The sequence below is a fragment of the Biomphalaria glabrata genome, chromosome 10 (genome assembly GCF_947242115.1).
Source record: "Biomphalaria glabrata chromosome 10, xgBioGlab47.1, whole genome shotgun sequence".
Lineage (NCBI taxonomy): Eukaryota > Metazoa > Mollusca > Gastropoda > Planorbidae > Biomphalaria > Biomphalaria glabrata.
In genome coordinates this window covers 38,344,822-38,362,432 of record NC_074720.1, presented here as the reverse complement: position 1 = coordinate 38,362,432, position 17,611 = coordinate 38,344,822, and the positions used below count along the sequence as shown (strand labels likewise).

At 35.8% G+C, this 17,611-nt stretch overlaps 1 protein-coding gene and 1 long non-coding RNA gene across 2 annotated transcripts; one reads left to right on the top strand and one right to left on the bottom strand.

Moving 5' to 3' along the window:
• Positions 1–273: 273 nt before the first annotated feature.
• LOC106074679 (uncharacterized) lies at positions 274–6,721 on the top strand. Its single transcript, XR_008780137.1, has 2 exons — positions 274–3,142; positions 4,418–6,721. It is a non-coding gene; the product is annotated as an uncharacterized LOC106074679 (long non-coding RNA).
• Positions 6,722–7,425: 704 nt separating this feature from the next.
• Positions 7,426–12,678, bottom strand: LOC106074682 (uncharacterized). The gene is made up of 2 exons (XM_013235500.2): positions 12,189–12,678; positions 7,426–11,236 (listed from the first exon to the last, which is right to left on the bottom strand). The coding sequence occupies exons 1-2, from the start codon at positions 12,198–12,200 to the stop codon at positions 9,611–9,613; spliced, it is 1,638 nt and encodes a 545-aa protein (XP_013090954.2). The 5' UTR covers positions 12,201–12,678; the 3' UTR covers positions 7,426–9,610.
• Between the last annotated feature and the right edge of the window lie 4,933 nt (positions 12,679–17,611).

Genomic DNA, 17,611 nt, shown 5'->3' with positions numbered 1-17,611 from the left:
TCCGGCGTTAACTTTGGGCTAGGGTCAGTGGCATATGCAAGGGATTTTGGGGTCCCGGGGGGCTTGGCCTCTTTGGGAGCCCCTGCCCCTGCATTTGGACATTCGACATCATGGCATGAGATAATGTACTTAATAAATGTGGAATACATGCAACGTGGTCGCTAATTTACATACCAACATGAATAGCATGATAACATGGCGTGAGCTTCATATTTAATGTATAAAACATTTCAGACACTCATTTAGGGACTCCTCAAGTGGGGGCCCGGGGGGGGGGGGGATTTTCAGATTCGTACCCCAGCCCCACCCTAACTTCGCCACTGCATAAGGTCTATTGATTATTAAATAGCTCAAAAGTTAAGTGAATATCATAAAGTGCTCATTTTATAAGTGGCAAATTAATCACCACTCAGTTTTTTTTTTTTTAAAACGGTGCAAAAAAACGAGAAGCCATTGATAAAAATGTATTCAGTCTTGCTTTGTTTTAGTTTTACCGCTGGCTACAAAAATGAAACTAAAAGCGACGTCTTTACGGAAATATCCGAAATCTAAAAATGTAGGCTACATGAATCTGAAAACAAAAGCAAAAGAGTACGAGCATATGTTACATTAAATTTGATGAGCCAACATTTTATGTAGGGCAGCAAATCAAGTTATTGTTACGAATTAGTTCCACGTATTCAGTGATAGTAATACTAAAAATAATAATGATAAAATTATTTTTAAATTAGGAAAAAAAAAGGGGTAGAAGATAGATAGAATAACAAATGAGGCACTTGAATGTCAACCAGTAGGCCTACACCGTCCCTTAACCTCCCACTGTTGCTTTACTTTCGATCCTTGTATTTAGGGTTTCCAGATGTCCGGCAAAAGAAGCACACATGTCCTCCATTTTGAGGTCGTGTCCTCCGTCCGACAGGCGAAAATGCCTGGCTTTTTCTCTGTCATTACATTTTATCGAAGCCTCAGTTTCGTATCTTGTGGTTTAAACTCACATAAATAAGAGAGAAACGTGATTTGTTTAATTTTTTTTTTTTCATGAAGAAGTCATAGGTGTTTCTTTATGCAAGGATCAGGGCCGGTCTTATGTACTTGGAGGTCCTAGACTAGATGAATTGGGTGGCCTCAAATAAAATAGAAAAATGAAAAATTAAGACCGAAAAATACGCAATGAATAAAAAGAAACCTTCATGTATCTATATTTAAATCAACAAATAAGTTAAATTCATATATTTTAATTACCTTCTTTTAGTAAGATTCTTAAACATATTTGTACAGATGTCACGTATAGGCCTTCCAATTTTTCAGCTCAATCCAAACACCGATAGCACGACTGTGCTTCTTGGACGATTCATGATCACTGAACTAGAAATAACGTTTCGACATTTCACCAAAAGGAATTAACAATGGTCTTCTACCTATAATATTTGTAGTCTAACACGTAGATCTTAACATTCCTAAATCAACTTTGAATCATAGTATAGACTTAAGAGATTGGCTGGATAAGATAGAGCCATAGAGTTCTGCTATGTTTTAGATTTGATCTATGTTTCGCAATTTTTTCTCTAAAAAAATTTTTTTTGAGCCCTCTATATATATGAGACCCCACCAATCGGAGGCCCTTTGCATGTACCTGGTTTGCCTATGCCTAAGGCCGGCCTTGCAAGAATCATAGATAATAAAATGTTAGACAAAAACGAATATTCACATTTGACTAGAGTAACACCTTTAGTAAAATCCCTAAATTTAGAAACTCTTCAGGATGGAAGACTTAATAAGTAAAGTAGCAATTATACATAAAATAGATTGCCTTAGTCAGCCTGCAAAACCAATGACTTGGCAGAATTTAAGCCATTGATTAACTAGATTGACCTAGGAACACATATTCTTATTTGAAGCAACGTCTGTATTAAATAAGCATAATAGCCTACTAATGTTGAAAGAGGGTTTGCGCCAATCAACACACAAAAGACATAAAACAAAAAAGCGCTTGTCTCTCCACGGATTCAGACATTTGTCACACAAAGTGGGCATATAACGCAGTATAAATGTGCATTGAATCATTTAGGTCTACACCTAACTATGAACCATTCCTTAAAGTGATCTCTTTTGTTTGTTTTACAAGTTTTGGATGTTTCTTGAAGATAATTAGAGGCCTACAGGTTAACACGAACGGTGGGGGACAACGGTGGGCAGGGGCAGGGTTCGAACCAAGGGCCATCGATACCGCCGAACGGCAATCCAGAGAGCATACAACACAACCAGGCTGAGAAAAATGTGACTTAACATAGCTAATGTACAACCTTTGATTTACTACTATGTTTGATCAAATACAGTATAAGCCTTTTTTTTTTTTTAAGTTTGTCTTTTTTATATGTCCTCTTTCTTGTAGCCTACTCATCAGTCAGATAATTAAAAAAAAAATGAAAGATATTTTTAGATCTATAGGTGGAAATAGACCTACAGTGGCGTAAATACGGTAGGGGAGGGAGGTCCAAATTTGAAAATCCCCCAAGTTTAGGGAGGCCCAAAAATGAGTGTCCGAAATTTGTTTTTACATTAAATATTATACGCTATTATCTTGTGTTATGATGTCGAATGTCAAAATGCAGGGGCGCCAAAAGAGGTCACCCCCCCCCCCCCCCGGGCCCACAAATCCTTAGCTACGCCACTGGACCTATATACACTTCTTGAACTCCATCACGGAGATCTAACGTCCCTTATATGTAAGAATTTAGCCTTGAACGTCGCGATTAGTTGTTGTTGTTTTTTTTTTTTTTATTGCATTACAATTATTTGTTTCATTTGTTTGAGTGATCTGAAAGAGGGCGGGTCATCTTGTTGACATTTAAATTTATTATTGACATTGTTTTTTTAATTATTATTATTATTATTACGTTTAGAGAAGGGAATAGGCCCAATCTGGGGCAAATCTTTGACTTCTCAAAGTAAAACACATTTAAGTTGACTACTAGAAGTAGAAGGCAAAGCGTATTGTTTAACGGAATAATATCGGGACTTTCCGCAGAGCATTACGTTATCAGAGCATATCTGAGTTACTCTAAAATACTCTAAATATCGGTAGTCAACATAAAATACACGATAAATAAAAATGCATATATTTATTTTTGACGACGTTGAGGTAAGCGTGATTAATTGTGTATGTATATTATGTGTTAAATTACTGTAGTAGTTAATTTTTTTAATTGCTTTAATTTTAATAGTGAGTAATCACCAGTATTTATAAATAAAAAATTAATAAATGAAGAATGGAAATGTAGAGACAGAAAAAAAAAACCTTTTTAAAAAATAAGAATTTAAAAAAATAACCAGTGTAGCTTTAGCAAGTTCAGCGCGCCCTGACTCTTCACTTTCGTGGTATTTTGAGAGAAGTGGGCTGCCTGGGAAACAGTTGCCTCTCTATCTGTTGGTAAAGCACATCCTAACTCGAAAAAGAATCCCAATGGTTATTGGGTCTCAAGATGACCGGCTGACTACTGTAAAACAAAAAAGTAAACTTAACTTTATGACCGTACCACAAGGTCCTTAAGGCTCGCAAAGAAGCTTGTCTAAGATGCATCAGGGAATAAAATACGCCTCATTTCATTCTAACTACAAAATCTATGCCTGTTAATTAGTAAGAAACAACTAATGTTGCTTTTCGAGTAGGCCTATAGGATATTTTTAGGCTAAGTTCTTGGTAAATAAGGGCTAATTAGAAGTCATTAAGCCACCACACAGTGTGTTGATAAGGCTAGCGATTCACAATTATCAATGCGTGTTCTGAATGGTAATGGTCTACTCAAGTCTACTGGGTCTTTATGGATTTAAAATTTGACAAAATTGACTGGAATTGTAATGTTTCTCCCTTACAAATGAACTATATTATATAGGCTAGGCCTATTTTAGACCAGTTTATTATAGGCTACTGTGCATTTTTATAGACTAACTAATGATAGCTGCATTTATTTTAATCACGATTAAATTATAGTAATTAAAGTTTTTTTTTAGCGGTTTTCATCAGTGCCTGGGCTGTTGTTTTGAGTTGCCCCCCCCCCTTTTTTTAAAAAACTAACATAACTTGTTAAGAATAATTTAAACCAAACAAAAATTGTAAGTGTAGCTAAGAATGACTTTAATATTTTCAGTTTGGGTGCACACTACAGCCTCTATAGCTGTTCTTATTATACAGGCTGGCTAAAAATAGAATTAGTTATTTTACACTGGTGATTCTCTTAACATAAATCATTTATACTGAGCTTACCATACAGATTGGCCTAAGCTGGCCATCTTTAGAAAATAATATGTTCTTCTGATGTCTATAATGAATAGGCTGCCTTAGGTCTATTGACAAAGAATAGTTAGCGATCACACAATAATTTTTTTTTGTTTCAATTTAAAAAAAAAAAAAATATAGCACAGACGTCGCAAGCGTAAACTTAAAGCTAGAAAAAGACGGCTCAACAGACCGTGGATTCATTTACCGCAACGCATGTATGTCGTCTACGAATGGTACAGGAGGTGTCGTAGATATATCACCATGAATGTTGTCAGACAGTCAGAGCGCCAGAGACAAGAGGGGCGATTTCACGAATTGTTCCAAAGAGTTGAGGGCCTCTTGAAAATACTCTTTACGATCGGGATCTACCTCATGCTCGGAGCCGCCTTGTGGTTTTGGCTTTCTGACATTCTACCATCAGCCAACACAATTATATTAACTAAAAATCTGATACTAGATTTCTTTCTTTTATTCTTTTGGGGTGGGGGGTTTTAAGTGGTTAATGTAACAGTAAAAAAAAAAAAAAGTGGACTAATCATTAACAACATGCACAACCATTGTAGACAATAATGAACAATAATGTAAATTGAAAACTATGTCTTTTATTGATGTATAGCTAATGTGTTGCTCATTGATTAAAGACTTAGGCTCGAATGTCGTGTAAAGCTGCGTTTATTATAACAGGAAATGTGTCTCGTGTCAACTTGTGTCTCAAGTTTTTAGTTGGTACGTCACATTTCTTGGGGGAGGGGGGGATAAAGGCGGTTCGCGGTTTACTGGTCACCTGGCAACCTTATAAGCAGTGGCGTAGCTAGGGTAGGGAGAGGAGGTCCTAATTCGAAAGTCCCCCTGGGCCCCCACTTGAGGAAAACATTCAAATGAATTTCCTAATTTTTTTTACATTAAATATTACGCCACTGCCATGTAATCTTGCTGTTCAAGTGGAGTCAAAATACTAGACAGCATTATATTCTAGATGATGTTATAGATGACCTTTGCTGCACAGAAAGCACGACGTGAGGCAATTTGAATTGAGATTTGTCACTTGTGCATTATCTCGCCCATAAAAAAAAAACAAAAACGGTAGGCCTATTAGTCATTAAAAGAGTCTTAATGATTTTTTTTTAAAATTTTACTTACATACTGTACCAATTGGAATTTAGACATATATTTGTTAATAAGTTCATTATCTCATATGACGTCGAATGTCAAAATGCAGGGGCCCCTAAAATGGCCAAGCGCCCCGCGCCCCCAAATCCCTAGCTACATATCACTGCTTATAAGCATATGTAACAAAGAAATAGTTGATCATTGCTTAAATTGTGTTGGTAAAAGTGGGCAACGTGGCGATAGATTGACCACCCATACACGAGTTCAAAGATTTTCTTTGGCCGAAGCTTAAACTATAATAGGCTCAGTCTTTAATAGTTCATCGTGTTTACTTTCTTTTATACTGATTATAATAGTTTATTGTGTTTAAACTTATACTGAGTATAATAGTTTATTGTGTTTAAACTTATACTGAGTATAATAGTTCATTGTGTTTAAACTTATACTGATTATAATAGTTCATTGTGTTTAAACTTATACTGATTATAATAGTTCATTGTGTTTAAACTTATACTGATTATAATAGTTCATTGCGTTAACTTATACTGATTATAATAGTTCATTGTGTTTAACGTATGCTGATTATAATAGGTTATTGTGTTTAACTTATACTGATTATAATAGTTCATTGTGTTTATATTATTTTATACCGATTGTTTAATTAAACACGTTTGTTTTGTTTTTTTCTGATATTATTACCAATTACATTTTTTTGCAAAAGTTTTGTAGTAAGCTAGTCTTCTTTAAGTTTTAAAGTGTGGTAGATTTTTCGCTAATTTGGGACCAGGTTTACATTCAAAAGACATCGTTTTAGTTTTTAACCATTATAATGTACAAGGGGAGAGAAAAAAAAGAGAAGAGAAGGCGATGTTTAAAAGTGTGGGGGTGGTGTTATGGACTCTAAAGAGAAATGTGAGAGATTGAAAAAAAAATGTTTGGGTGGGAGCGATTTTGAAATAAATAGAAAAAAAAACAATGTCAAAGGACGCTAAATCGAACGATTACTATTGCCAAACAGTTAATTGCACTGTAACATGAGCGAAAGCGCTTAGAATTTTTATTCTACATTGTTAAAAGTGGAACAGAATTATGATATGCTTTTAAAATTGAATAGCTATAACCGTACTTCCGAATTTTTTACACCGAATATGTCTTACTAGCTATTTATAGGCTTGCCTACATTTATCATTTTTAAAGCTAATTATAATAATAATATATTATTATTATAGTGTTTGCAATCATCAATATTTTCTTTCTGAACACATTTTCTAATCACAATTTATCAGCATTTAAATTGACTTCCCAATTTTTCTTCCTAACTGTTCTTCCAAACTTTCTACTCTGGCCACTTCCTGTTTATAAATAATACATATATTTTCCTCCCCGTTAATATAAGACGTTGATAGTGTATATCATGACATTCCATTGTCATAAAAAAAAGAAGCATTTTACATTTTACAAGAGACAGATAACCATACCATGTTTCAATGTTGAGTGAATTTTCTCTCGTTCTACGAGTGCTTAAGATCTTATTAATGTGATATTATTCAATATTTTGACAATGTATTTTTAACATTTCAAGAGTTTTATTATAGATCTATCATCTATGCTTTATTATTTACTAGTCTTCCAATGCACAAATAAATGTGCAAATAAATAAATATGCACAAATAGATATTGAACATTGTGCTACCTTTTTTAAAAATATATTTAGTTGATATAGATTTTTGGTCGAAATAGTTTCGTTCTTTTTCAAATTATGTTTTACAGCAGGCTTTTAAATTAAACGAATTGGAGTTTGAACAAAAAATGTCATTGTTTTATGTATTATTTTTTATTTTACAATTTCTTATTGTTGATGTTCACGATAAACTAAACAATGTCAAGGACGCTCAACTGAACTTCCATGTTGCCAACATAATCTAAATGGAAATGCTAAATGGAAATGGATTGATCTATAATTGTAACAAAATCTAAGTGTGAGGTGTTCAATTATATCTTTTAATAAATGTTTCTTTCACATTTATACATAAAAAACGAATAGCACAAGGACAAGATTAAAGATTATCTTTTTAGTTATTCTTTTTTTTATTTACACATAATTTCATGTGAATTATAGAATAAAATAGAATTAATAATTGGATATGTAAACAAATAATCATTGTTATTTTCAACTTATAAATATAATACTCATGTTGGTAGCAGCTACCTATTGAGACTGAAGGTATTAGAACAAAGGCCATGTTGATTTCAATCTTGTTGATTTCAATCTTTAGAAATCTGCAATCTGCAACCACTTCTAACACAACCACTTCTAACACACTTCTAACACAGTGTATTTTAACTTTTTATCTCCGCAATTAATTTTCCACGCTCTGACAGAATTGTTCATTTTTCACATTTCGGCATCATACCCTGTTACGATCAATTTAAATAGCATGTTTGTTTGTAATCACAAAACGTTACCTTTGGTATACAATTATAGGAGAATGCATGCTCATGCTCTTTTTATACAACACAAATAATAGTTCATAAAACCAAAAATAAATTTAATTTAATGGGGACAAATCAATGGAGAGAAAGAGTTAATAAATTTAAGTTTAAACAATTTAACTATATCACTCATTATTTAAAAATAAAGCTATTTTTTTTATTTTATATATTATATTATATTTTCATATATTATATTTTCTGTGTATTAAAAAAAATAGATGTCAATGGTTTTCATCTGGGCAAAATTTATAGTGAAAGTATTCATTAAATTCTTGACAAAAATAATTCAAAGCTAAAAAGAATTGACAAAGTGCATAGACAGACATTTAACACTGCATAAAGATATAACTCCAGTTGGACTTATAAATATGCACAAAGATAACTAGTTTGAATTTTTTACATATTTTAGTTCAACTATTCTATTATAATATTAGCCATAAAAAGGCAAACTGCAGTAAATAAGTTAGAATTTCGTTACATTGATATGGAAGTTTTTCTTGAGCTTGTTAGAGCGCTACAGTAATATATCAATATTATTAATATTAATAGCACATTGTAATCCTATTGCGCATATAAATATTTTCTTCAGTCATGAGAGTTATAAATTAAGCAAAGTATTTCTATTACTCAGAGAAACAATGTAAATGTTGCAAAGCTATGTTTTAACATTGTTAGAATGTAAGTTTTAGCGTCATAAAAATAACATTCCTAAGATCGTTTAAAACATGAAAATAAATAAAAATGTAGTTAGTCCAATGAAGCTCAATATAACAGGTTTGATTACAATTATTGTATCACAGATTTCTTTCTAGAAAAAAAAAATTTCCAGTTATCTAGCATTAGATTATATATACAATTGCAAACTTTAAAAAAGTCTTAGAACTATTTCAAATTATATTTACACATACCGTACCAAAAATTATAAAATAAATAATTGTGAACAAATGTATTTGGCAGAAATATAAATATATAGATGAGTGCATTTATAGACATTTGTAAACTATTTCAAATTATTATTTTTGGCTCAGAATGGTCAAATAATGTCAAGAATACAATTCCTATAGAGCACAGGTTTACAAAATATCTAATGACTGAAGGAGGCCTATGAATGCATTGAGAAGTAAAATAAAGGTGCCATTATAACCTACCAATCAAATATACCAACAGTGATACATTAATTAACTAATTAGTAGCACAAGAGTTAAACAGTTCATAAATTAACATTTCAGAACTGTTTAATAAAACTAGTCCACTCTTTGACTTTTATTCTAATAGATCAGAAAAGCAGACTGAAATGTTTATAAAATGTTTTAAATGTTTCAGATGTTCCTTCAGAGTTGAAGATAATCTACTTCCTAGTCCAAACGCAGGACGACAAGGTATGGGAGCGGGTTGGGTATGAACCCAGGACTATCGAGACGACCAAACAACAGTTCAGTGGGCATACCACATGACCAGACAGCCATTCGCCCTTTTCCTTTAATCGTAATCCACAAACAAATAATGTTTTTCTTTTAAAGAAGACCAGTACGACATAGTCATGGTGAGCTAAATATAGTCATAATGTCAAACTTTGTCAAACACAAACATGTAGCATATTAGATTTCTCATCATGCGATACACTTCTTAATCAATTGACTGCTTATAAAAGTAGCAAAAACTAAATGAGGTCCCAATGTGATGTGGTCAGTCTAAATTGCTGTTGGGTACTGATAATAACGAGAAAATCTAACACTGAAGACTATGTTCTATTCTAAGCCTTGTATCAAACTCATTGGACAGAGAGCAGTCAGGCTCAAGATGGTTAAAATATTGAGTCATCTCTTGCTGTGTTTGTATTAACTCATTGGCTTTCATGTGCCATATGTCAACAGACAGTACAGGTGTTTTGACCTTCTCTGGATTTCTCACTGAAAATGTCAGACTGACATAGGGAGTAGGCTTTTTTTTTTTTTCAAACTCAGGAACAAAATAGTTTTTGAAATCAAAGATTTTCACTTCTGTGCCCCTCTCTAGCTTCTTGTAATGGTTCTCTGTGGGTACTGTGTAATAGGGAACTGCTTTGCAGAGGCGTTTGGCAAAAATGTCATCTCCTTTGTAAACAAAAGTTACCCCCCTTTCCATGTGATTTAGTATTTTCTGGATTAATTCCAAGCTATTCTTATCGATGCCTGGGCAGGTGTCTGTACATGGTAACTCCACAAGTTTGGCATTACTTGGGCCGAACTGCTCTGGAGTTGGGCAGTATCTAATAGTTTCTCTGCTTATGTTGTCAGGAACATAGCAAAGTTTAACTGACTGCTCGGAGATCCTCTTGGACACCACAGTTTGGTTCAGATATTTGACACTAAGGACAATACAGGGGGCATCTGACCAATCCAACATATTGTTGGGCATAAGAGATGGCTCCAATAAGAAGTTTAATGGTGGCATATCTATGGTTTCTGGTGACTCACAAGAATCATCGCTTATGTTGTCATTAACACAAGTAGGTATATTTCCAGTGGGAATATTTTCAATGTCATTGATACCTAACTGGGGAAAAACCCCTACTACACTAACATCATTTATGAGTTGCTCTAATTCCTGATATGGACAAACCTCTGAGCATACGCCACTGCCATTTATGTTTCTAGTATCTACTGTGTTTGGTTTGGAAACAGCACAAGGAATGTTGCTAAAATTATTATAAAGTAAATCATGTGAAGTCTGTAGAATAGGGATTTCCCTCAAGACTGGATTTCTTACACAAATATTCATGGCAGGGGCTGAATATATAAGTTGTGCAGTGATAGCTGGTATGCTATCTAAATTTCCAGAAAAACCATCAGTGTCTATATCATTGAATTCATTTACTGGACTGCGACTTCGAAATGCAGCACCGCTAAAGCTAGTAAACTGATCAAGAACTGGAGGCTGAGGCTGCAATTCAGTGTCAAATTGATTGAAAGGAAGAGTTGCCTCCACTTTAGGTGGACTGTTTACACTCCTTCGCTTTCCTTTCGATTTTCTCCCATTGACAGGACTGTTGCTGAATTGATAGACTTTTATGGGATTCTCTCCATCTTGTTGGCGAAGCTTTTCTAATTCTTTGACCCCAAGGCTTCTTAAGGCGTTGCGTAAACGCTCTTTCCACATTTTGAGCTCTTCTGGCTGTGGTTCTGGGCTTCTAAAATTGTACATTTTCCTTGCAATTTCACACAACATGTAGGCATCAGGCTCACCCCATCTAGTGGGTCGATGATGCTTCCATGGCAACTGCCAAATCTGCTGTTCTTTATTGACCCATTTCATAAAAGGAATTGTCTCATTGTCTAGGAAGTCCTTTATCAAAGGCAGTAATCTTGTTGAGTTCTAGGGGGGGGAAAAAATAGAACATCATTTCAGAGACAAAAACACTATAAAAAAAAAGGATTTAATGTAACACAAAATTGTAGATACAAAAGTGAAGCTAATTGCTGAAACAATGAATGATGCATGTATGCTGCACATGTAAAGGCAGCACTAGGAGCCATTGTATTATATTTAAAAAAAAATAACATATAATGGGTTATAGATATGCTACATTTAAAACTAGTAAAGTAAAGTTCCCCTTTCAGACCTTGCGATCTATAGGGCAGATGATGTTAAGGTCATCTGTTTCTCTGGCCAGCGGTGTTATGTGGCCAGCACAACGACCAACCGCCTTTTCTTTCCCCTACTAAAGTCAGGTACCCATTCAAGTTGGGTGGACTCAGGGGTGCCCTAAAAATCCCAAAATTCAAAATCACAGTCTTCACCGAGATTCGAACTCAGGACCCCAGGCTCTGATAGAGATGACCCCCACACGGGTCAGTACATGTATATTCACTGGAGTGAATATTCTTCTCCCAAGAGTACAACAGCAGTATCTGAGCTGTTACTCCTGTCGCAACAAGTTGAGATCAGTTGAACATGAAATTTGTAAGCCTTTATCTAGATCTATATGAAAGCTAGTTTATAGACTATAAATGAAGTACAAGACTTGATTAGATTGCTTGTAATATTACCTTTTAATTTCATTGTCAAATAGATATTAGAAGGGCTACTTTATTTAATAATACTAGATTTTTATATTAATAGCTTCTATTTAGAGAGATTATATTAGATCTAGATTCTAATTTTGATAAAAAAAATTCATTAAATTGCGCATGACCCCACAAATACACATCTTACTCTAGAATCTTTATATTAAAAACTAATCCAGATTTTTAAAATCTATATTTATATATAGATCTAATAGGGGCCTATAGATCTATATTATATTATAATTATATATACAACTTACCTCCATTGCCATTTGTTGTAGATCTAGATCTAGTAATTATTGCAGTTTGTAGTCGTAGTGTGGTTACACCAGTTCAAAGTTGCAGTGTTTGTGTACTTGGACTTGTGTTTTAACTATCGTCTATAAATTATTATAGATCTAGATAAGATTGATCTGGGCCTAGCCTTAGCTATTATTAGCTAGTCTACTGTTACCCTAACTCTGACTCTGCTACAGTTGAGCATAACTTGAAGTCTAGATAATCTATCTTATCAGTTACTAGAGTCTATCTATCAATCTATGCCACAAATAATAATGATGATAATGTTGGCTGCATTTCAATAAATATACCACTCATGGGAACCATGACTCGTGCCAAAAATATTTACTATTCACATACAGTTTAAACATATCTCTGACACTACACAGAAACTCTGACCTTCTTTTAAAGGAAAGAGGTTCGATTAACTACCGGTAATCGTAGTATGAGAAAGTTTTACTCAAATGATGTCGTTATCGGAAGGAGGGTTGTTTCTTGGAAACGTTGCTATTTTAAGAACAGCAGTTGCGGTTTTAAACAATATTTAGGCCAAATCATGTAGGTCACACTACAATAGTTAAAGCTAAAGAAAGATTGTATACATAGCCTATATGTCACATAGATCTACATCTAGTATTGGAAATATTTTCTGCTTTTCACTCTTCCATTTTTTTTAAATCTAGATCTAATCTATAAAAAGTACAAACAGTTAATTTCAATGAGATGACTTGTAAAAACAATCAATGTCGATATGGAGTTTTATCTAATCTTACAAAACAGACTAAACTAGTTAACTAGTGACTCATTTTGATGACCTTATCCTAACCATTCTTGTCTTTTACCAGTACAATTCCTACAATATCAGAAGAATTATGTGTCCTACTGAGAGACTGAGACATAGGCTTACAAAAGATTATTGAGTTTGTTTTGTGTTTTAACGCTGTTGATTGAAAGACTTTTCACTGCAATGAACGATATTGCGAGGACCTGGGCCGGACTCAGGCATAGGCAAACTAGGCAGCCGCCTACCCTAGGGCCTCCCATAGGTTACACTACACTACACTAAGTTGGTTTTTAATACTTTTCGTATTGCTATTTCTTTTTGGTGTTTTTTTTTTCTCATTTGGGGCCAGCAAATTCACTTCACCTTAAGGGCATCTATTATAATTACCCAAGTCCGGCCCTGAGAGGACATGTGAAAATACACAGTTAAAGTGGGGGCAAAGCAAAAGGTATTGTTAATGGTGCATGAAAGGCAAGTAGGAGATAGTACTTGGGTCTTCATGAATTTCAGGGCAACTGCCTCGCAGACTATCATCTGAAAAGCGATACGGCAGTTTAGGTGGAACCAATTTATATTAAAATAATGTATTTCTTGCTTTTTTTTTTATTTGTAAAATGCACTATTCTAAGGACGAATAGATATATGCAATCGTGGTAATGGTCGCTACCATTATGTAATATTCAGATTGGACTTCAGGTTCATTTCTTATAATACTTGACTGTTAGATAAAATCCTGTCAACAGCCACTGAGATAATGGCGTCTTAATTGAAGCTGATATGGAGCATATAAACCTAGTTGCTTTTGTAAAATAATTAAGCATACTAATGATTCACTATATGAAAGCTTAATCACTTTTAAAGATTAGCCATCCGTTGATGTTTTTTTTATAAATATCACAGCGATATTAATTTATTTAAAAAAAAAAATTTTTAAGGGGGGGGAAAGGGAGGCAACTATAGTAATATTATATAAGCAATGCTTCAACAAGCGTTACCTCGCTTGAATGGGAGAAAAATGATATTATCAAATAATCACAGTTATAGTTATAGGCCTACCGTTGTTTTAATACTATTTTTCAATTTAACTATCGAATTTTAAGGGAAAGTAATTAATTATTCAGTGTCTACACAAAAGATGATAGGCTCTTGAATTTTAAAATAACCGAAAAATGCAAGAATGATGATATACGAAGGTTACCAAATTACATTTTTTTTTTTTTGGGGGGGGGGGGGGGGGTATTTTTTTTTTTTGCATGAACCTCCTCCCTTCTGAACAATACTATTGGGGACTGCCTACTCTCACTGCCTCTCACCAACACTTTTCAATATCTACTTTTAAGGATAATGGAAAATGCTCTCGGGGGGCTATGAAGGTACAGTAAGCATTGTAGGAAGAAGAATGACTAACTTGCGCTTCGCGAATGACAATGGTAGCCTAGCAGGGACAAAAGAAGAACTAGCTGACTTGGTGAAGGGCATAGACAAGACTTCCGCAGCGAATGACAATGGTGGCCTAGCAGGGACAGAAGAAGAACTAGCTGACTTGGTGAAGGGCATAGACAAGACTTACGCAGCGAATGACAATGTTGGCCTAGCAGGGACAGAAGAAGAACTAGCTGACTTGGTGAAGGGCATAGACAAGACTTCCGCAGCGAATGACAATGGTGGCCTAGCAGGGACAGAAGAAGAACTAGCTGACTTGGTGAAGGGCATAGACAAGACTTACGCAGCGAATGACAATGTTGGCCTAGCAGGGACAGAAGAAGAACTAGCTGACTTGGTGAAGGGCATAGACAAGACTTACGCAGCGAATGACAATGATGGCCTAGCAGGGACAGAAGAAGAACTAGCTGACCTGGTGAAGGGCATAGACAGGACTTCCGCAGTAAAAAAAGTAAAGTAAAGTTCCCCTTTCAGACCTTGTGGTCTATAGGGCAGATGATGTAAAGGTCATCTGATTCTGTGGCCTACGGTTAACGAAGGTGTTATGTGGCCAGCACAACGACCAACCGCCTTTACTTTTTCCCCAACTAATGCCAGGTACCCATTAGAGCTGGGTGGACTCAGAGGCGCCTAAGGATTCCGAAATAAAAATCTCAGTCTTCACCAGGATTCGAACCCGGGACCCCCGGTTCAGAAGCCAAGCGCTTTACCGCTCAACCACCGCGCCTCCTCCGCAGTATATGGTATGCAAGTAAATGCCGAAAAAAAAATATGACCAATAGCCAACAGTGTCAGTAGTTTCAAACACCTCGGAGCTATTGTCTCAGCTGAAAAAAAAATATAATGGAAAGACAAAGTCAGCACCAAAATCAGATTGATGCGCTCCCTGGTCATGGCCACATTCTTATATTCTTGCGAGTCTTCGACACTGACTGCAGAGCTAGAGAGGAGGATCCTAGCAACGGAATTGAGATGCTAAGAAGGATCCTATGTATCACATTCAGAGACCGCATCACAAACCAAGAGATGAGAGACAGGGTCACTGCAGCGATTGGACCCCATGATGACCTGCTAACTAGAGTAAAAAAAAAAAGCAAGCTAAAAATCTATGGCCATATTACAAGGTCTTCAGGGAACAGTACCAGGAAAAAGAAGAGGCAGACAGAGAAAGCGATTGGAAGTTAACAAAAAAGAGTAAACTGGCCTGCTGTTAAAAGAGCTTCCATCTAAGGCAAATGATAGGAATGGAGAAAGACGGTCAACAAATCTTGCCTGGTGCTCCAACGCCCCAACAGACTAAAGGATTGTTGGCCTCCTTCAGTTGTGGAACGACTATGGTTCAACTCGCACACTTTTTCATGTGGCTGTGGAGCCCTATTTTGGAAAGACACTCCCGTCCACAAATATCGCAGGTTAAGGTGGATTTAGCTTCGGTACTAGAGGAGCTGGCCATCTTTCACATTGTACGTTTTTCTGAGCTGAGGCTCATGCTTTTTCGTTGTCCATAGCTTTCTTGGTCACTGTCTCTCTCCATCTGGTGCGGTCTAGAGCTATGTCTTCCCAATGGTCAGTAGGCCTATTGATGTTCACTGATTTTAGGTCCCATTTTATAACATCCATGTAACGGAGGTGGGGGCGACCAGTTTTTCTTGAGCGAGTCGCGAGTTGTCCTTAGAGGATGAATTTCGGGATGCGATTGTCCTCCATCCGGCGAACATGTCCAAGCCAGCGCAAGTGGCGTTGTCTGAGGGCTGTAAAGATGCTGGGAATACCTGTTCGTGCAAGGACTCTTTCTTTCCATGTGATTTTCAAGATCCTATGGAGACATCGCAAATGGAATGAGTTTAGTTTTTTGTCCTGCTTTGCGTAGGTGGTCCATGATTCACTGCCATACAGTAGCGTACTCATAACACATGCCTTGTAGACTTCCATTTTGGTCACTGTAGTGAGCTTCTGGTTTTCCCAAACTCTTGACCTGAGTCTAGCGAAGGTCGAGGCAGCCTTCCCTATGCGTTTTTTTTTTATTATCTCCTCTTCTAGAGACAGGTCATCTTGAATAGTGGATCCCGGATAGCAGAATTCCTTTACGGCATCCAGCTTGTTATCGTCTATGAGGATGGAGGGTGGTGTTGTAGCAGGTGGTCCCATAACATTTGTTTTCTTTGTGCTAATTGTTAAGCCATACTCTTTACTGGCCTGAGAGAAGCGGGACATTAGTGACTGAAGTTCCTCTTGTGAGTGTGCCACTACCGCTGAATCATCGCATATCTCTTACGAGGGTGGCTCTAATTTTAGTTTTAGTCCTAAGTCTGGCAATATTTAGAAGTTTGCCATCAAATCTGGAATGGAGATAGATGCCTTCGGTTTATTTGTCAAACGCGTTATGGATTAGCAGTGAAAATAGTAGGCCTATTCCAAGACAGTTGGGGCCAGGACACATCCTTGTTAAACTCCGCTATTTATAAAAGAGCTTCCTTCTAAGGCAAAAGACAGACAGGAATGGAGAAAGACGGTCAACAAATCTTGCCTGGTGCCCCAACAGACTAAAGGATAGGTTAAAGTAAATGTAAAGTTAAAAGAAACAAATGTCTCATTACTTTTAATATATAAAGATTTCATTCTGCAGGGATGGACAACCAAAGAGGAAGAGGCGCGGACCTGCCGGACCAAAGTGATTTTCTTTTTTTTTAAAGTACCGGTATAATATACTATAATGGTCAAGGCCTAAATGTATATTAACCTCTCGGTAGCTTTGTAAAGGGATTCCAGTACATTATAATAATTATATTTACTTTATAAACACTGCAGATATGTATTTGGGTTATAACTATGTCTAGAACAAACAAAAAATGTCCTCTCTTGTCAAGCATTCACAATGAAACCGTAGACCTAAACATTATTTTATCCTTTAGTTGAGAAGACATCGCTCAAACCAGCAGACGTATTAGTTATATCAAAAAAACAAATGTGCTCAGAAAAAAAAAGTATTTGAAAGAAGATAAAAAAAAAGCCAGACAAAGAAGTTAAAGGTTAAGTATTGACACACATCCAGTGCAAGCCCTGGATGTGGCAAAATATATAGGTCACAGGTGGGGCTGCGTAGCCACAGGAAAATACAGCATTCCTCATTAATCCTCGGACTCGAAGACAAGCCTTATTATTATTGACACACACACA